Source organism: Equus quagga, chromosome 15 (genome assembly GCF_021613505.1).
Source record: "Equus quagga isolate Etosha38 chromosome 15, UCLA_HA_Equagga_1.0, whole genome shotgun sequence".
In the NCBI taxonomy this organism is placed as follows: Eukaryota; Metazoa; Chordata; class Mammalia; order Perissodactyla; family Equidae; genus Equus; species Equus quagga.
Genome location: NC_060281.1, coordinates 35,222,664 through 35,244,441, shown reverse-complemented (window position 1 = coordinate 35,244,441; position 21,778 = coordinate 35,222,664). Strand labels below are relative to the sequence as shown.

Genomic DNA, 21,778 nt, shown 5'->3' with positions numbered 1-21,778 from the left:
AGATGTTTTTCTCTTGTTATTTTGAAAATTCTTTTTTTTGTCATTGGCTTTTGACAATTTGATTATAATGTGTCTCAGTATTATCTTCTCTGGGTTGATCTTTCTTGGGATCCTTTGAGATTTATGAATCTAGATGTCCCTATCCCTCCCAAGATTTGGGAAGTTTTTAGCTATTATTTCTTTAAATAAGCCTTCTGTTCCTTTCTATATTCTCCTTCTGATAATCTCATAATGTGCATATTCATCTGCTTCATGGTGTCCCATATGTTCTGCATGCTTTCCCACTTTCTGACTATGATTGCAAGGGCCTGAAGCCAGGATATAGGGCCACTTCCTAATGTGTAGTCAGACCAAGGTCAGTGGGCTTACCTCCAAGGGTATGACCAGGCATGTCTCCTGACAGGTCCCTGGGCAGTCAATAATGGAGGCGAAGAGGGGCTGGACCCAGGTCATTGGCTGCTTCAGAATCCATAACTGGGATCAAGGTTAGCAGGCCTGTGACTTAAGGCACAGGTAGGTGTGACTTCTGCTGAGTCCTTTGGTGAATGGTGCTAGTGGCAGGACCAAGGCCATATGGATCTGTTGCTGAGTCCACAAGGGAATGGAGCTGTTTTGGGGTCTGTAGTTGGGACTATGGTCTGCCACTTGGGCAAAGGCCTCCCTTTTGAAAATGACCTTCACAGGTCTTGGGCTCCACCAGGTTGTTGCAGGCTCCTACCTGGTCACCAAAACTCCCACAATAGGCATCTTTATTTGTGGGTGGCTGCCAAATTATAGTTTCTATGGGGGGAATATAAGTGAGTGACCTCCTACTCTGCCATCTTGCTGATGTCATTCCCATAAAAATATTCATTATATAAAAATTTCACAATTTATTATGAGATAGATAATTTTTAATGAATTTATTTTAGTTCAGTAGAAGCTGGTAGAAATTTCAGTTATAGGAACAGTATTGATCATATCAAGAAAAATTCTCTTGTTATTTCTACAAGTCACCCAATGACTCTCAATTTAACAGAAAAGTTGGTAATTCGTTGCTCTTTCCTATGTCAAGTTATGGAGCAAACAGAGCACCTTTTCTCTGGAAATAATCATGAGAAGCAAACGCTTACATGGGAAGTTATCTAAAATCAATAAATTATTTGGAAATTATCCAAATTATTTGAGGAATAACTTGTACCTGTAATTATATCATCCAGAAAGCAGTTATATAATATATACCTTAGTTTACTTATAGGATCAAGTGATATATACCGAACAAAATTTCACTATCCTGGTAGTAAATATTCTTAATGACTGTTCTGGAAGTGTATGTTCAAAAGTATATACTTCAGCCAGATGATCCAGGGATATAACCATCCTACTATCACTTTTAATGCTAAATTCTTGTCTTGGGGATCCCTAAAGATCTCAAGTGGTATGAATTCAAACTCTAAACACTTTGAAAGCAGATATTCACTTACACCTTCTCAGAAAATACTTCTCTTCACTCAGAACCTAGTCTACACCAAAGGAACTATTTGTAATTTCCCTCTGTCTGGGGGTATATTTAATTTATTACATCCTTTTCAGTAAAATATTATTCTTTAGGAATCATGGCTTTAAGCAAGGATGTCAATTTTCTTCTGCCTTGTGCTAGTCTTAGGTCTTTCTTCTGTAAACAAGCTTGCTTAAATATTGAAATTGCTTTTGAAATGAGCTATAAAACTCATCAAGGCTTTTTTTACAAAAGAAAAGGATTGAACCCAACCTACAGGATATTAAGACCTATAATAAAGTCATACTAATTAGAATACAACTTGTTCAATGAAAACATAGAAAGTGGAGGAACAGACTGTATACTTTAGGAAGTCTTAGAATAGTATAGAGATGGCATCACACATCTGTGAAGAAAGAATAGCTAGTTTTTCTGTCTACACAGAGACCAAGTAGAGTCAATTATATCTGTTTATCTCATAGCATGTTAACATGAACTCTAAAAGACTAAAATTGTAAATAGAAAATATAAAACTCTAAATCTAACAAATAGGAACAGTTAAATAATTTGTGGCATTCACTGCAAAATAAAAATGTGGGGTCTCTCATTCAAAAGTTGTTAAGAATATCACGATGGCGACAAAAATGCATTAAGCCAACATTGGGCCCTTCTGAGCACAGGATTTTGTGTAACTGCATAGGTCACATGCCCATAAAGCTGGCAGTGAAATAAAAGAAAACTTAAGGCCATATGATTATGGCTTAAGGGAAAAAATGATTTCATAAACAAAACTCCAGAAAGACCAAACATAAAGAGCAAAATTACTAGTTGTGGTTTCATCAAAATAATGGAATTCTAGTGAACTAAGGAAACTGTAAATAAAATCACGATGGATGACATTTTTAACGAATGGAAGCACCTTACAGTTTTCTCTAAAACTAGAAAGCCTCAATTTGCATCCTACTTTCACAGTTTATCACTATAACTTGGTAAATTTGCTTAAATTATCGAAGACTTGGTTTTCTTGTGGTAAAATGGGAATGATTTTAGTACCTCCTTCACTGGGCTTTCATAGGAATTAAATGTTCTAATACATGTAAAGAACTCAGAACAATAACTTACACATAATGAGTGCACAATAAATGTTATTTTTGTCTGTATGATATTTGCAACATATTAAATGACAAAGAATTTTTAATGTGATGAATATATAATGAACTCCTGCAAAGCAATACAAATAGAAAATCAATAGAAAGATGGAAACAGACATTACATTGACAAATGTTAACAGAAAGCTTGGATAGATAGGCAGATCATACAGAAATACCCCTTGGATAAATAATACATGATTTTCTTACCTAAATGATATAGCAAGAAGCAAAGATACACGTTGGAGACACCAGATTTCATTCCCTAAACAGAGGGAAATGCAAACTTTTGGGTCCCAAAATTAAAGGAAATAATTCACTGTTATTGCCAAAAGTAAAGCATCAGACTTAGAAAGAACAAAAATAAATACTACTTTTCTTTATTCCTCTTTATTTGGTTTCCATACAAAAATATTAATAAACAAATAGAACATTAAAGATAATCACATTTCTGTATTGATCAATGGGATACTTATCAATGAGATGAGACTTCTTTCAGTAACTCTTATTACCAATTTTCTTTCCACCATATACACCAAAGGGATTTTCCAAGGGAATTCCCAAGAAGAGAAAGTAAATCCATACCTCTTCGCAGGAAATAAAAAGATATTTGAATAAGGAAACAACTAGGCAGTTGAGACTGTGTTGTTGTCTATAGTTCTTGAACTAAGGGACAAAAACAGTAAGGGAAGGAAATAGAAAGACTGAAAAAGACAAGTGGAGCTCAAGATAGGAATTCCCTGAGCCCTACAATCATGTTGCAGGTGTGGAAAAGTATTCTGTTTCTTCTTACAATTCTTCTCAGCACCCAGGAGACACTCTCCCTCAGGATTTTTTTGTCTAGCAATATGTAGCTCATAAAAAGGCAGGCAAAATTTCAGAAAAGGAGGAAAAGACTTGAAAATGAGTTTATATTGCAATTCCAACATGAGCTATCCTTTCAAATATTTTTCTACAGTTTATAATCACTAGGAGTGTCAACTTAAAAGACTTTCCTACCTGTGAATCAGAACTCAGTCAGGTAAGAGAATAAAATAGGAGACAGACTGGGAAGCTGCCCATATTTTTGATCTGTTAATGAGTGACCTGTCTGCTTGCTAGTATTAAAATTAAATACCCAAGATTTAAAGCTGGTTTCCTGTCTTATGATGAACTCCTCACTGTGTTTGTGGATTATAAAGGCACTTTACTTCCCACAATTTTACTGCCATACCACATTCCTCATTCAACATGCCTGCTTCTCTAGACATTCTTCAAAGCAACTTTTTAATATTGAAATATCGATATTACAATGAAAGAAATCATTTAGTACAGAGGAGTCTGACTGCTAATTTTCTTTAAAAGTCAGAAAAAGGTTTTTTTTCCCCAAATGAATTTTTGATGTAGTACTCTTTTGTGGGTTAGAGGACAAAAAATTGTATTTTGCATATCAGTTTTCCTTTAAACAGGAGTGGTAAAATTATTTAAATACACAAAATATACATGACAATTGTGGGGGATCAGAATTGGTCACCCTCAATTACAAGTCTTTGGCATAAGGATTATTTTAGGGCGATTATTTTTAAGAAGAAGCAGACACAGAAGAAGCTCTGAAAAGCAGTAGAAGTTACCCTTTTGTAAGAGACATTTACATTGATGAGGGAAATCTCCATTTGTAAGGGTATCTCCCTCTCCTTAACAGGAAGAGAGGGATGACTTTATCCCTAGAAACTAATATCAATGCGGAAGGCTACGACTTAAATCTGAATAAGAACCTCATTCTTGTTTACTGTGCTTTTCTGGTAATCTCCCATAGCTGACTCTCTCCACCCCTAACATCCTCCTTTGTCTTTAGCCGAAGATGACATTTAAGCTGGTAGCTCAGACACTGCGATGAGTTTTTCAGTTTTCCTGGGTTTCTCCCATGTATACGTGCTATAAAGCTTTGTTTGATTTTTTCTCCTGTTATTCTTTCTCATGTCAATTTAATTTGTAGCTCAACCAGGAGGACGTAGAGGGTAGAGGATTTGTTCTCCTCCCCTACACTATTAAAGAAAGCTACTCCGAATTGTTTGAAACAGCCCTTTATGAAGCTGTAGTAGAGGTTAGATAATTTTCTCAAAATTTCATCAAGGTATAAAGCCTAGAATTCCATGGGTTCCCTTGAAATGTTCATTCACTTTTTTAGTCTAGTCACATCAAATCATTTCTTCTGTCCTCTGTGATTTCTCAAATTTGAATAATTCTCCTTTTATAGAAACCACCATGTTATCTGCATCTGTATTCAAATTTCCTTATAGTTCTTATTCTTCTCTCAGAGCCTCTCATTTCTATAAAAGTTGGCTACAGGGGCCAGTCCAGTAGGTCAGCGGTTAAATTTGTGTGTTCTGCTTCGGTAGCCTAGGGTTCACCCATTCAGATCCCGGGTGCAGACCTATGCAACACTTCTCAAGCTATGCTATGGCAGGCCTCCCACATAAAGTAGAGGAAGATGGGCACAGATGTTAGCTCAGGGCCAGTCTTCCTCAGCAAAAAGAGTAGGATTGGTGGCAGATGTGGGATCAGAGCTAATCTTCCTTGGAAAAAAAAAAAGTTGGCTACACACCCTTGCTTCTTCTCTCCCAATATTCAAGAGCTAATTCACTACATCTGTAAATGAAAGAAATGAAAAGGAAGCTATTTTGTGAAATTACATCTGCTTTTGTCAGTGTACCCAAAGGAGATAATGTCAGGCACTTTGCAAATAATGTGGGAAAAAAGATTCAAAAAGTCTCCTGTCTTTCAGTAAATCAAGCAAGTTTAGTCAAATATTAAACCTCATTGTAATTAGTCACAATTCCTCAAGTGTTTTAACATTCACTACATAAAGGACTATTATTTCACTTCTGCAAATGAAATGAAAATTAATGCATTCCTTTAGTAGAAAACAAGAATCATATTTGATAGAACAAAGGGAAAGAAAGAAAAGACATTTTTCAAATGAGAAGAGATGGAAATCTGTGATAACTTTAGAGAGGCTGATATGAAGCAGACAGACTTCTGGGGCCGTGAAAGATAACGTGACTGCCAGTGACACATTGACGGAACTAGAAGTAAAGAATATGAGTTCCACTTGAGGTAGAATTTTCTTTAATATTTGAAAAAAAATTTACTTCAGGCCAAATAGAAACAGAACCTAACTAAATAGATCATAAGAAAAGATCAGATTTTAAGGAGGCTGAAGCCATACACACTTCAAAGAGAGGTCAATGTAAGGTGAAATAACGAACTGATGAGGCCACCTGAAAATGAATTTTCTTACCCATCGATTTGGTGATCTGGATAATGAAAAAGAGTCCCAAGGTAACTAGAGAATGGAAGCACAATAACAATGGTCATCAAAGTAGTAATTTGGGAATTCTATTTTGAGAAAGCAAAAGGCTCAGATTATAGAAAGAAATTAAGCTCATTGTCACATATAGCAGTGATAAAAATTCAAATATACTTCAGCCTAATATCTGATTAACATGGTCTTATTTCTTACTCCAGTAAGGCTCTATCATGTTTCCGGGGATGTGGGTCAGGAGGAGATCAGTAAAATACCACTAGCTCCATTTACATTCTAAGATGAGGAAAAGCTATTACTACTATTTCATGGACTTTAGAGTTGCAATGAGTTTATCCCTGTCTATTTTTGTTAAGCTAAAATGTCTTAAGTGGCTTCTTAGTAGGTCTAGAGATAGCAGGATGGTGGAGTACTTAAAGAGGTGCCCCCTGTTAGAGCCAACATAAGAAGATGAAAGGAAAGTTGTATTAGAATGTAGCAATTCACAGACAAAGAAGATGGGCTGCAACAAGCTCTGAATTACTGGAAGAAAGAAAAATATTAGTGATTAACCTGATAAAGAAAAAACATGATTGAATCACAGTCTGTAAGTGACAGGTAGTCAATATTTAACAGTCTAATGGCCCACATACTGTACAACCTCTGAGGTTGGGATCACATAGAATAGCACCATTATGCCGTAAAACATTTTATTTCTTGGAAAGAAATTCTGGGCTGGAAGAATTGATTCTCATTAAAGAATAGTGTTCCATATATTATTTTTGTCTTTTCTTTTAAGTGATGCTGAATCAAACTTCAGTCACTGAATTTCTCCTTCTGGGGGTAACAGATATCCAAGAACTGTGGCCTTTACTCTTTGTCGTTTTCCTTGCAATTTATTTTGTCAATGTGGCTGGGAATGGAACCATTCTGATGATTGTCATCTCTGATCCAAGACTCCATTCACCTATGTATTTCTTCCTGGGAAATCTCTCATGTCTAGATATCTGCTACTCCACAGTGACACTGCCAAAGATGCTGGGGAACTTCCTCTCTACACACAAAGCAATTTCTTTTTTGGGATGCATAAGTCAGCTTCATTTCTTCCATTTCCTGGGCAGCACAGAGTCCATGTTGTTGGCTGTGATGGCCTTTGACCGCTTTGTGGCTATCTGCAAACCACTTCATTACACTGTCATCATGAATCATCAGCTCTGTACCCAGATGGCTATCACTATCTGGATCATTGGCTTTTTCCATGCCCTGTTGCACTCCGTGATGACCTCTCACTTGAACTTCTGTGGTTCTAACCATGTTCATCACTTCTTCTGTGATGTTAAGCCACTGCTGGCTTTGGCCTGTGGGAAGATTGAGTTCAACCAGTGGCTGCTCAATACTGTCACAGGGATGATTGCTATGGGTTCATTCTTTCTAACACTTCTCTCCTATTTCTATATCATCACCCACCTCTTCTGCAAGACCCATTCTTGCAGCACGCTTCACAAAGCACTGTCCACTTGTGCCTCCCACTTCATGGTAGTTATTCTTTTCTTTGCTCCTGTTGTCTTTACCTACATTCGTCCTGCTTCAGGCAGCTCCATGGACCAGGACCGGATCATTGCCATCATGTACAGTGTGGTCACACCTGTGCTAAATCCACTGATCTATACTTTGAGGAACAAGGACGTGAAGAGGGCCTTGAGTAGGATGATCAGAAGGAGGCTCTGACTTGAAGAAATCTAGAGAACTCTTCTGAGGCATAAATAAGTAGGCAATGAGAAACTTTAAATGTGAAATTATACTACTTCTTAAATTGTTTACAATATTTATGACAGAAGGAACTGGATAAATGAAAATTAAATCGGAGTGCTCAGTCTAGTTGTATTAAACAATACATTCATAGGTAATATAAAGACAGCTTGAACAAATGGGACCCTATCTGTGAAACTCTAATTCTGAATTTGTTTTTGAGATATCAACTGACATAATTGATTTGTTACATATTCTAATGTGTTTCTATCTGAAATTAGGTATAGAAATAAATATTACCCATGTATTTGCTAGATGGATACTACTCAGCCCTCTTTATCTGTATGATCCCTCTAAGATAATACATTTTAATGTGAGAAATAAAATTATGATGCTTTTATATATATTTTTTTAAGATTTTATTTTTTCCTTTTTCTCCCCAAAGCCCCCCGGTACATAGTTGTGTATTCTTCGTTGTGGGTTCCTCTAGTTGTGGCATGTGGGACGCTGCCTCAGCGTGGTCTGACGAGCAGTGCCATGTCCGCGCCCAGGATTCGAACCGACGAAACACTGGGCCGCCTGCAGCAGAGCGCGCAAACTTAACCACTCGGCCACGGGGCCAGCCCCAATGCTTTTATATTTTGAGGATTTTAATTGAGGGCCATGGTTGCTCAATTAGAAAAGTAAATGTAGAGTCCGGCCAGTTGGCATTTTAGTTAAGTTTGCATGCTCCACTTCAGCAGCCCAGGGTTCACAGGTTCAGAACCCAGGCCCGGACCTAGCACTACTCATCAAGCCATGCTGTGGTGGCATCCCACATAAAATAGAGGAAGCTTGGCATAGATGTTAGCTCAGTAACAATCTTCCTCAAGCAAAAAGAGGAAGATTAGCAACAGATGTTAGCTCAGGGCCAATCTTCTTCACACACAAAAAAAGAAAAGTAAATGTTAACTCAAATATAATTTAAGAAGAATTTTTAAGAAATACATCATGATTTCTTGTTCTCCAAGCATGGAGACAAACATTAAAGCAAATGACAGGGGCTGGCCCCAGTTGCCTAATGGTTAAGTTTGGTGCTCTCCACTTCAGTGGCCCAGATTTGGTTACTGGGCACAAACTTACACCACTTGTCAGGGGCCCCACTGTGGCCACATACAAAATAGAGGAAGATTGGTACAGATGTTAGCTCAAGGTGACTCTTCCTCAGCAGAAAACAAACAAAAAAGCGAATGACAATGTAATCACCAATGAACAGCAATAAAATAACCTGTGGTTCATCTAAAGAGTTATGGAACCTCTATTTCCAGAGATGTTTTAGAAATCAACTAGCCAAATTGTCAAGGATTACTGTGAACTGTTGTTAAAAGTGGAGACAGGTTACAAAAGAACTCAAAGATATGTTTTATCTCGTTAGTGTGTCATTTTCTGTCAGCTTCTGGTCATGAAAAACATTGACTTTCAAAATCATTTCTTCTTTTTTGTTTGTTTTCCTATTCTATCTATATATCAGTTTACTGTAATATAATGTAACATGATGTAATATGGGAGAAATATGAAGAATAACTAAAATTTTGGTTATTTTCCTTACTTGGCACCAAATTCATAGTTAGTGAAAGCAATGAAGTCATAATTGCTGAGATGTTTCTGGAGCTACTAGGTAAGGGGTGCTACATTCCTCAGTTTTTAAGTACCCAGGAGTGGCTGCTGGCCCTTAAATTATGGTAGAGTGCCAGCATTTACAACTACTTACTTATTTATTTACTTTCTTACTTTTTGCTGGGGAATATTTGTCCTGAGCTAATATCTGTTGTCCATCTTCCTCTCTTTTTTTTGCCTCCCCAAAGCCCCAGTACATAGTTATATATTCTAGTCGTAAGTCTTTCTAGTTCTTCTTATGAGCTGCTGCCATAGCATGGCTACTGACAGACAGGCAGTGTGGTTCTGCACCCAGGAACCCCAAACCAAGGCTGCCAAAGTGGAGCACACTGAACTTTAACCACGGGACCATGAGGGCTGGCTTTACAACTATTTAGAGATACAGCTAGACAAAACAATGAAAGTGATTTTGAACTGTTGGATTGACTATTCAAAGGCTCTGCATTCACTTTTGCAAACCCAAACAGTTTTGTTTGGACTTGTCTCTTGTGCTTCTTCTACTTTCCAACTTAATCTTCTTTGATCCATCAATTCCAGTTCTGTTAACGAGAGACTGTATTTGTGGAGAAGGCATCATTCACCTTGAACTGTCTCAGACTAGCGTTTCTTTCAATAAGAATTTGCTACATAATCCAATCTGCTTAGAGGCTGTGAATTATAGAACAAGTGGGGGCCAGCCCATTGGAGCAGTGGTCAAGTTCGTACGTTCCGCTTCTCGGCGGCCCGGGGTTCACAGGTTCGGATCCCGGGTGCGGACATGGCACTGCTTGGCACACCATGCTGTGGTAGGCGTCCCACGTATAAAGTAGAGGAAGATGGGCATGGATGTTAGCTCAGGGCTAAGCTTCCTCAGCAAAAAGAGGAGGAATGGCAGTAGTTAGCTCAGGGCTAATCTTCCTCAAAAAAAAAAAATAAACAAAAAACAGCAAATGGAGTTCTGGTGTCTACTGCTGCATAACACAGTAGTACTCTAAAACTTAGTGGCTTAAAACCACTTATTTAAGTAAATTGCATTATTCTGTGGGAGAAAATGGGAGGGCTTAGCAAGGAAGGGTTGACTCTGCTCAGTAAGATCTGAGGCCTCAGCTGAGATGACTTAAACAGCTGGACATGGAATAGCTGGGAGGTGACAAAGTCTCTTTCTCTATGTTTCTCTCTTTCTTCAGTTTCCCCATGTGGCTATCTTGGGCTTCCTCAGCATGGAAGACTCAGGGCAGACTCTTTACATGGGAGGCAACAGACCAAGGCCAAGGTGTCAGTTGTCTCAAAGACAAAGTCCATAATCAGCATTAATATTCACTTCTACTATACTCTATTGGTCTAAGCAGTCACAGGCCAACCGAGCTTCATAGAGAATAGAAATAGACTTCACCACTCAAGGGAAAGAGTGTCAACAATTTGTGGATATCTTCAATCCACCACAGTCCCGCCTCTAACTACAAAACATTTTCATTGTCCCCACATATAAAGTACACTTACTCTCCCTGTCAATAATGCTAAAATCTATCCCATTACAGCATCAGCTCAATGTCCAGGTCTTTTCATTTAAATTAAGTAAAGGTACAGATGTGGCTTCTTGGGTCTGCTTCCTCAAGTATAGGTCCTTTTAATCTGAACAACTTTGAACTAAAGAGTCAAGCTATCTACCCATCACAAACTCAACACACAATGGTATGATAGATATAGGATGACCAAAATAGAAAAATTTCATTCCAAAAGGGAAAAATTGGAGTTAAATAATAGTAACATAGCAGTTATGAAATCCAGCTGCGGACATTTTTCTAACTCTGTCCCTAAAGCCCAAGATGATGAAATTGAAAATGATGATGCCAATGAAATTCTCTTAAAAATATTTTAGAGTCTTATGATTCTCATTGAGGTTTACTCAGTTAGACAAATGCCACACCCACAAATCTGTTTGAGACAGGTTTTTCTCTGGCTTTAGCTGAGAGTAAGGGTATTTTAAAATTCCTAGAAATATTTTAGTCTGGTTGAAAGGGTCTGTAAGCCATGTCTTTAGGAGTCTTAGGGGCCTTCTTATCTATCATGGAGGGCCTAGGAGACCTGTCCTTAACATTTTTAGAATCTAATCTAGGTTTCCTTTTTATTTTTCTGAGGTCTCAACCAAAGATCTTATAGCCACATCCTTGACAAACTTTTGCCATCTAGAGTAACTAGGACTTATACACAGTTTAAGTGGCCTGCAACACCATGGCAAGCATTTATTGAAAATATAGCCCTATTCCTTCCCCAAAAGGAACTACCTTCGTTTATTCAGATGACTGTGCACTGAGAAAAGGGGAATGCCAAGATATTTCAAGCACCATTAGACACATAGTCTGAGTTGGCATCAATACACCAAGAACCAAAGCATCATCGTAGCCCACCTGTTAGACTGGCCACACAGAGATCAGGAAATAAACAGAGTCATGGTAAAATCTAATTTACATGTGTCAGCTGGTACTGCTGACACACCCAATAGTCATTCCCCAACCATCAGGTGTATGGTTGGAATTAAACTACCCAAAAGTTACAAAAGCTCCTTCATCATGTCATTGGTGAGTAGCAAATGAGCTATCATACTGGAGAAGGCCAAGTGGAAGCCTTTGAAACTGCCCCATCTGGCTAAGCTATTAAACCAAAAACAATATCACATATTGTTATCACATATCAATGTTTGAGAAGGGTAGCCAAGATTAATGTCCCCTTTAAATATCTAAAGACTGAAAGATCACTTGCAGAGATCAGACAGTTCCTGGATAATGACTACAGACAATGCCAAGCTCAAACAAATAATAGCCTTGACCACAGAGGTCATGTTGGACATAGCATCATTGATGAAACAGATTTACAGGATCTCAGGTAAATGGTATATGCCCATTGATTTGACAAATGCATTCTTGTTTCTTGGGAGCATCCCAGGAATGAGTATTTCAAGAGATCCAGGAAAAAGTTCCAAGGTTCCTTATGACATATCCTCAGAAGCCCCAGAACATCATTTCTGCTGCATTCCATCGGTCATGTAAGTCACTGCCAGCCCAGATTCAAAGGGCAGTATCCCTACAGGGCATCAATACTAGGAGGCATGGCTCATTCAGTGTCTATATTTTCAGACTAGCTGTCACAATGACTTGAGACTCATTGTGCCACTCCAATCTGATGATTTTCATTTTGTTTTTACCTAGCAAAAACATACATGGTCCATTCTAGGTGCCAGACATTAAGTAGTTTACACATATTAAGAGATTTAATCATCATAACTACCTTTATCCTTACCTTACAGATGAGGAATTTGAGGCACACAACTTAAGTAACTTGGCCAAAGTTTTGAGATGGTGATTGGGAATGATGGACTACAAGCCCAGACACTATGGCTGCAGCATCTTTTCTTAAATGTTACAGTGTGCTTTCACAGCAGTTATCTCTTCAGTGATAGCCCATTCTCCCTGTTCTTGTCTTCTGGACCTCGTTCCTATCATATGTAGTGGGGAGTTCTCAATTTATTTTACATATTTTTAAATTTCTCTTTCATATACTTATTCAATCTGTTTATATTGTAGTACTCAATTTTAATTTTTTACCTCAGATCTACTTCCACTTTACCATTTTTCTCTTTAGGTTTGTTCAATCATCAATTTGACTCATTCATTGAGTTTTTAATTTCAATGACTCTGTTTTATTTCTAGAAGATTTTCATAGTTATTTTCCAAACATGCTTATTTTTTTTAAAAATACCATCTTTGCTTTTCTTTTGGGTTTTTTTTCTTTTATCTCTTTAATAATTTTAAACATTTTCAGTAAATTTTAGAATTTTTATATCAAATACTAAAGATGTTAATCTAACTATTGCTTTATCTCATAATATTTATTCATGCTGCATTTTTCCTGCCTTGTTTTATAATATTTACTGTGTTCTCATCTTTATATCTGTGGAATTCTGCTGTAGCCTGAGTAATCAATATGACTTGCCAATGTTATTTTATTTTTTGCTTGATTCTACCACAGTTTCCAGCAGATTACAAAAATTACATGACTACCTCTATAAATGCATGGAAATAATTCAACAAATTTGAATATATTTTTATGACAACAGCTCTTAGGATATTAGAAATATAAAGAACATACCTAAACTTAATAAATGACATCTATAAAATCTTATCTGCCAAAACTATAGCCAACATCATATGCAGTGAAGAACTTTAGATATATCCCTTTAAGATTAGGAAGAAAAATAAAGGTTTACCACTACTCTAATTGAAGTTTTCAGCCAATGTAATTAAATAATAAAATAAATAGGAAGTAAAAGAAGTAGAAGGGAAGAGAAAAACTCTTCTTTAATGCAGAGTACAGTCACTCACTGCATAATGACGTTTTGGTCAATGATGAACCGCATATACAACAATGGTTCCATAAGATTAGTATCATGTAGCCCAGGTGGGGAGTAGGCTATACCATCTAGGTTTGTGTGTATACTCCACGATGTTTGCACAACTAAACCAACTAAATACACATTTCTCAGAATGTATCCTTGTCCTTAAGCGACACATGGCTGTATATCACTATTGACATGCTTAAAACTCTGTAGACTTACCTAAATGAGTTGAAAACTTCAGTCCACACAAAAACCTGCACAGGGATGTTTATAGCAGTTTTATTCATAACTTCCAAAACGTGGAAGCAAACAAGATGTTCTTCAACAGGTGAATGGATAAACTGGTATATCCAGACAATGGAATATTATTCAGCAATTTAAAAAATACAGCTATCAAGCCACATGAAGACATGACAGAAGCTTAAAGGCATATTACTAGGTGAAAGAAGTCAATCTGAAAAGGATACATACTATATGATTCCAACTATATGACATTCTGTAAAAGGGAAAACTGGAGACAGTAAAAAGATGAGTAGTTGCCATGGGTTTGGGAAGAGGGAGGGATAAAGAGGTGGAGCACAGGGGATTTTGGGGGCAGTGAAACTATTCTGTATGATACTTTCATGGTGAATACATGATATTATACATTTGTCAAACCCATAGAATAAACAGCACAAAGAATGAAGCATAATGTAAACTATGGAATTTGGTTAATAAAGTGTCAATTTTGGTTTACTGATTTTAACAAATGTACTACACTGATGCAGATGCTTGTAGTGAAGGAGGCTGTGTGGGGAGGGAGGAGTGGTTATGTGGGAACTCCATAATTTCTGCTCAATTTTTCTATATAGCTGAAAGTACTCTAAAAAATAAAGTCTGTTAATTAAAAAAAGAAAACAATATGGAATCAAGAAGCGCAGATTAGAATGAATTAGATTCTTAAGTAATGTTGCCTAATATAAGACCAATGTGTAAAAATCAATATTCATCTTCAGTAGTAATAATTATACAAAATATTTAATAGGGTATAAAAGATAATAACAATAGAAAAAATTCACTTTAAAAATGAACAAAACTTACAAAAAAATTTTAATTCTAGCTAAGGATTTAAATTAAATCTCAATAAAAATAGCAATATATCACATTTACATATGATTTACATATGAGATAATTGAACATTGTAACCATGTCATTTGTACAAAAATAAAACCATGAATTCAATATACTTTAAAGAAAATGCCAGAGGATTTTTGTGGGGAATTCAGTCAACTGATTCTAAAATTTATATGGGAGAATAAATGTTCATAAATAGACAAGATAATTTTGCCAAAGTTTCATGATTGGACTCAATCTAAAAAATAGTAAAACTGTATGAAGCCAATAGTAAAACCATATGAAGGCAGTCAGTTAGTAGTACAAAAAAAGACAAATAAATCAATGAAACTTAACTGTCTTGCTGAGAGAAACCAACACACAGGGAAAGGTCATATGCTGATGCTGCAGTTGCCCAGTTGAGTTTTCAGTCAACAACCAATATCAACTGTCAATCATGCAAGTGAACCATATTATATTTCCACCTAAACTGAGTCTGTAGGCGACTGTGACCACAGCTGGTACCTGCCTGTAACTGCAATAAGAGACCTCAAGCAAAAACTACCCATCCACACACACTAGAGGGAGAATAAGACACTGTTGTTTTAACTCACTAAGTTTTCAGATAGTTATGCAGCAATAGACAGAGTATGCCCTCTAAATGTTCCATCCTGGACATACTATCTAAAAGTTCTAAATTTCTGATGAGATTATTTAAGTAATACAAAAAAATTAGAAACACTTTCCTGTATGTCTGTCTCCAGAGAAAAAATATATTAGAGCTTAATTAAATTCATTTCCACAGATAATTAAGAGGATCTACTACCTGTAAGGCACCATGCCAGATAGTGTTTGTAAGACAAATACGAACTAGATTTGAGTCATGTTTTCAAGGAAATAGCATTCTAACAGAAATTATTAAAATATCTGAGAAAAGCATAAATATCAATAGATTATTACCAATTAAGGACAGAAATAGCTCCTAATCTTATACCACTAAATTCCAATCTAACGTCACCCTCCGTAGAGAAGTATCAAAGAGTAAACTTTTTCTTAAATCCAAGTGTGTGGTCACTGTTTTGATCTATATCCAAATTTTAATTATTATAAACACAAACTCTTACAGCATCAAAATCAAACCCAAGTTAGAACAATTAATGTTCATACATTCTACTATCACAAATTATATCTTTACCAATGGCTAACATTTCACAAACGTGTGCTTTTCCAATTGTTTCAAAAAACACACAAGAAATAGAATGTAAAATGTTTCAGTGGAAGCCATAGTCTCAACGCTATCCTCCAACTAATTGTCAGTGCACACATTATTGTCAACTAAGAACAGCATACATAGGTTTATACAAGTCCTTCACCCCATGCATGCCTCTGTCTTCCACCATCTAGAGAGTAATCCTTTCTGATTAAATAATAAAACAATAAAGACTATATCTGCCCTTTCAGATATGAAGATCAGAAATAGTAAACTGGAAGAAGATTTGGCTCAATATGAGGGAAAACCCTAAAGTGCTTTCACCTGTTAAATCCCAGAATTTGGTGTCCTAAAGATATATTGAAGTCCTATAACCAGAATGTTGAAGGAGCAGATGGATGATGTGACACAGAAATGGGAAATAGATTTATAATTTTGATAGGATGTGGACCAAGCTGTTCTCTAAAATTTCTTTTCTAACATTCTATGAGTTATAGTAATATCTAAATTAAAGGATGACAATCATGCAATCTAAGTTACTTTTGCTTTGCAGTGATACACAGAGGGAATGTGATTCCCCTAAATATGCATTTACTTGGAAATGAACAAAACGAAAAATGGAGTTAACCTTTCTTGTTGTTTTCCTGACTCTAAGCCACAAATTACAATGTGTTTCAATAATTTAATCCAGTGAGCCCAAATAGAAATTCCAGAAACTAGGTATGATCATTAACTCAAATCAACAGAAAAATATTCCACAGGAAAACTCCATATAATTGCAAGTTTTGGTCCCAGGGTATTTCCAAAGAGCCCTAAATACCCAGAGCATCTAAGGACACTGCTCATGCCAGAGGAACTATATAGCCTAATATCCAAAGGACAAAGAAGAATGGAAATGGCCTTGCTTTTCCTCTCTTCAGACCAAATTTTACTGAAAGTGGCTGAATTGCAAAGATCTGGACCTTCTGCTAAGTGGTAACCGTTCACACAGAGCTTTTTCACAGATTTAGAGAGGAAGTTCCTAGATATGCTCTGGTGAGTTTCCTTGGTCTCTACAAAGGGAGACTGTACTGAATAATGGAAGGTTAATGAATGAATTATAGGATTTAAATGAGTGAGATAAAACCAGGCAGTGTCATTTAACTCATAAATGCTGAAATTAAAAGGTTATCAACTATGGGTTTTTTAAAAATAAAAATTAGGATTCCATGAGAGAGAGTTTTAAACTCTTTATGTTTCAGAAACATTTTGTGTAGCGTAATTCCCATCTCCTCAGCAATTCCTTCCTTTTTGCAAGGAAAGAACATCAAAGAAGAAATTTGGGGTAAATGGACCATGGGCACCATTTGATATTCCTTCTATTCTTATTTTCATAGACCCTAAGAGCTGCTTCTAAGAGATGTGAGATCCTTCCCATATCAGAAATCAGAGATAAATTGTTCAAACAGTGTAGAAAAATGAAAAAATATGAGGATATATCAAAATATTATAATGTCATCAAAATAGCCATATTCATCAATTTCACAAAGTAAGAATCAGTAAAGACTTCATAGAGAAAGATGGTAAAGACATAAAGATTGTGTAGAGCATGTAAGAACATGCTCCCTGTCACAATCAGTCATTCAGGTTTCTTGTCTCTTATTTCTTAGGGAGAAATCTTGACATAAATGAAATGCAAGAAAGATCAGTAATAGTAAAGCTTGTGGTCCATATTTTGAGGAAATACAAAAAATATTTTATAACTAGAAATAAATGGTAAAAAAATCATTAAATTCTTCACATGAGATTTCTCATTATGTTTTTAAAAGAAACCACTAATATCCACTTAAAAACACGAGGCATAGGAATTTGAATGTCCCCTTTGTTAAAAGACAATGACTAAGTTGTAGAGAAAAAATACTCAGTGAGATTAAAGAAGTAAAACAATGTAAACTTCTGGGTCAAAATTCAAAGTAGAAAGCTACAGGAGATTTGTTATTTCATTAAGGAAGAAAAGTGGCCTTTTTTTTTCCTTCTTCCTGAAGAAAGTGAGGTTAGATATTCTAAACTTTACTCTTTGAATGCACTGATAACTTGTCAGAAAGAGAAAAATATTTTGGTATGGTGTCTAATTATCAACCAATGACACATTCGAATTCCCTTCTTTTATTTTTCTGCTTCTAAGCAAGGTATCAAAGATTGATGTGGTAATCCGTGAATTAAATAAAAATTAAGTAGATATTTATATCACATAACACATTATTTTCAAGTAGGTAAATGATAAAGATGTATCTATTCAAGAGAGAAAATAGGAACATACAGAAAGATATAACAAAGAAAATAAAAACTGCACATAATTCCACTATATTACTACTGTATTAATTAATGTCAGTAGTGCTATGATTTAATGGAAAGACTAATACAGACATTTTGAGGTAAATCGAGAGTATTTCCATATTCATGGAATGAAGTCCACTCTGTTGGGTTACATGACAGAAAAATCAGCAACATTTTCCAGAAAACATAGAAATGGAAGTTTCCAGAGTCCCCAAAAGCCTCACCCAGTCAGTTAATAGTTGTAAAAGAATATGTCTAGCTGAGTAAATGTGGGATTAAAATCTCTAGAAGCATAAAGTATCATCTTCAATATCTGTGATTAAGGCATGCACACACACACACATACATACACACACTATAAAGGTGAATAAGTTTTCACATACACTAGACTAGATGTATGCTGGGAATTATCTCTTGAGAGCCCGGTGTCCTCCATCAGTCTCAGACTTAAACAATTTATATTATTGAACAGCGCATTAGAAAACACAGAAGTATCCATCACTCTCAGCTATGTAATCTATTTCAGGCACATCTCTGAACTTTGTGTGGAGGAACAAAAATGGGCTCAGTTTCCTATGTGTCTCTGGGAGTCAGGATGATAAAACTTCAGGGCATCTAGAAATAAATACTCTTCTCATGTGTTATATTTCCTTAGATTCTTTATTCTTTGCTTCTTTCAATGTATTTACATGCAGTGTATATATCATACTTTTATTTAAACTAAAATAGTGATCATTATCCCATTTCATGGAAAATCCTTCCTAACTATAATTTTCAAAGCCATCTACAATATAATTATGTAAATAATTAATTCAATAACCCTCAATTTGAACATAAGATTTGTCAATGTTTTTGCTACTGGATTAATTCTAAATAAACATAATGTTTTTTTAAATATTCATTATTCAGAAGATTTGATTAAGATATTTAACATAAAATTAATGATTTAAAGTACAGACTATTTTAAGTTTCTTGTTGAATAAGTTGTTGTTTTCCAGATAGTATTCACAAATTTGACCATCCTGGCTTCATGTTTAAGATTTTCTCGTATTTCACACTCAGCATCTCTGAGTATTGTATTGTTTTGGTTTGGTTTTTTTTTTTGAGGAAACTGGCCCTGAGCTAACCTCTTGAGCTCATCTTCCTCTACTTTATATGTGGGACACCTGCCAAAGCATGGCTTGACAAGCAGTGCAGAGGTCCACACCCAGGATCCCAACTGGCCAACCCCGGGGCCATGGAAGCAGAACGTGAGAATTTAACTGCTGTGCCACTGGGTCAGCCCCTGAGTTTTGTATTTTTTAATCACTGCTAATGTGGTTGGTACAGAAATTATATTTCATTGTTGCTTTAATTTGTACTTAATTAAGAATAAGGATAATTTTTAGGCATTTATTAACCATTTTATTTCCTTTTAAAAAACATACCAGGAAAGTTCCAGCCTTTTGACATATCGTAATGGGGACTTAGTATTTTTCAGGTCAATTTATATATTATTTTGTGTTAAGGGTAATGATCATTTGTATATCATCATACAAACAAGATACTATCAATTAAAAAAAATGTATTTTTACTATTATTTATTTTTCCAAGGAATTCTTAGGGAAAAAATTGTGAATTTGTTCTCTCATGAATGAAACAAAATTACAAAATTGCAAGACAACAACCACTGTGGTGGTGGTACAAATAGACATAATAACTAATGGAAAAGAGTAGGTACCTCAAAAATTTCTTTATATATATGTGTGTGTGTGTGAACTGAGTGAAAATTTTAATACATATAAAATTTTAATGCATTATATTTTCTATTTGCAAAATAATATATTTTTTTGTTTCCTTTGATAGAAATGGATGGCATTAAAATTTATAATCTACCTAGTCTTCCTTGTGAGTGAGTGAAAGTTAAAGTTGCTCCACATAATTATTAGTATATAAAGCTACATTACATTTATAATAATGAACTGGTGATCCTGTCTTCATGCCTTAACTTCACTGAATAAGTGTATTAAATTGTCAAATAATAAAAAGTTTTATTTCTATAGATTTCTATCTTGTACTGCAGCTGGGATCCCTCTTGGAAACTGAGAAGGTTCATGGCTAATTTTACTACAATGAATGGATTTCTTCTCATGGGGTTTTCTGCCAAGCCTGAGATAGAAATAGTATGTGCTTCTCTGTTCTTAGTCTCATACTTAGTGGCTTTAACTGGAAATATTCTCATTATCACTGCAACTTCTATGGACGACAGTCTTTACTCACCTATGTATTTTTTCCTGAAACATCTCTCCTTCTTAGATCTATGCTATATTTCTGTGACTGTACCAAGGTACATTTGCAACTCTTTCATGCACAATGGCAATATTTCCCTCTGGGAATGCATATTACAGTGTTTTGCTTTCACTCTCTGTGGTTGTGCTGAGATGGTCATGCTCACAGTGATGTCCTATGACCGCTATGTGGCCATCTGCCTCCCACTGCACTATGAAATCATCATGAATTTTAATACCTGTATTCATGGAATCTTGGCTGTCTGGATCAGTGGGGTCATCTCTGGAGTCATGCACACAGCTGCTACTTTCTCCATCCACTTCTGTGGTACCAAAATTATTCACCAGTTCTTCTGTGATGTCCCCCAGATCCTGAAACTCTCTTGTTCTAACGAGTATGTCAGTGAGCTTGGGGTTATTGTCTTTGTGTCCTTGGTGGCATTTCTTTGCTTCATCTGCATTGGGCTCTCTTACATGCACATATTCTCTACTGTGCTGCAGATCCCATCTGCTGAAGGCAGAGCCAAGGCCTTTTCCACTTGCATGCCACACCTGTCTGTTGTCATATTGTTTATCTCCACTGGTGTCTTTGCATTTCTAAAGCCACATTCTGACTCTCCAACTGCATTAGACTTTTTGCTCAGTGTTTTTTATACTGTTCTGCCTCCAACACTCAACCCTATGATCTACAGCCTCAGAAACAAAGCTATGAAGACAGCTCTAAGAAAAGTTTTTAAAAGAAGAAAAGCCTACTTCTTTTGCTGAGTCACATCTATTCATTCTTTATCAGGAGACAAATCAAAATATACTGGAGAAACATAACAAAGCCAATCAAGAAATTAAAGCTCAAAAAGGAGCTATTATAGGGAAAGTCATAGGAATGAGCTATCTCTGAGCAAAAAAAACATTGACATAGAGTTATATAAAAAGTCCTCTTGTAAATACATTAGATTTTAATCTCTCTCCACAATGCCAAGTATAGCAAAAGTGTAAATTGACTTAATTCTGAAGACTCTAACTTAATTTTCCTTGCTGGCTCATTTTTATCAAGGTGAAAGAAAACTTCTCATTTTTTCCTGAGTTACTATCAAGTTTTGGATATTACATATCATCCAAGGATTTAAGAGAACCACCTGGATTTCAATGTTCTCTAGCTCTTTAGGTGTCTACTAATGTTCTACTAATCTTTCAAGGTTTCAATTGGTAAT

The 21,778-nt window shown here is 35.9% G+C and overlaps 2 protein-coding genes across 2 annotated transcripts; both read left to right on the top strand.

Moving 5' to 3' along the window:
- The first annotated feature begins 6,709 nt into the window (after positions 1-6,709).
- LOC124227364 (olfactory receptor 12D2-like) lies at positions 6,710-7,636 on the top strand. Its single transcript, XM_046641332.1, has one exon. It carries the CDS (start codon positions 6,710-6,712, stop codon positions 7,634-7,636), a length of 927 nt encoding a protein of 308 aa, XP_046497288.1.
- A 12,760-nt stretch (positions 7,637-20,396) lies between these two features.
- On the top strand, positions 20,397-21,335 carry LOC124225960 (olfactory receptor 14J1-like). The gene has a single exon (XM_046638694.1). The coding sequence runs from the start codon at positions 20,397-20,399 to the stop codon at positions 21,333-21,335; it is 939 nt and encodes a 312-aa protein (XP_046494650.1).
- The last annotated feature ends 443 nt before the right edge of the window (positions 21,336-21,778 follow it).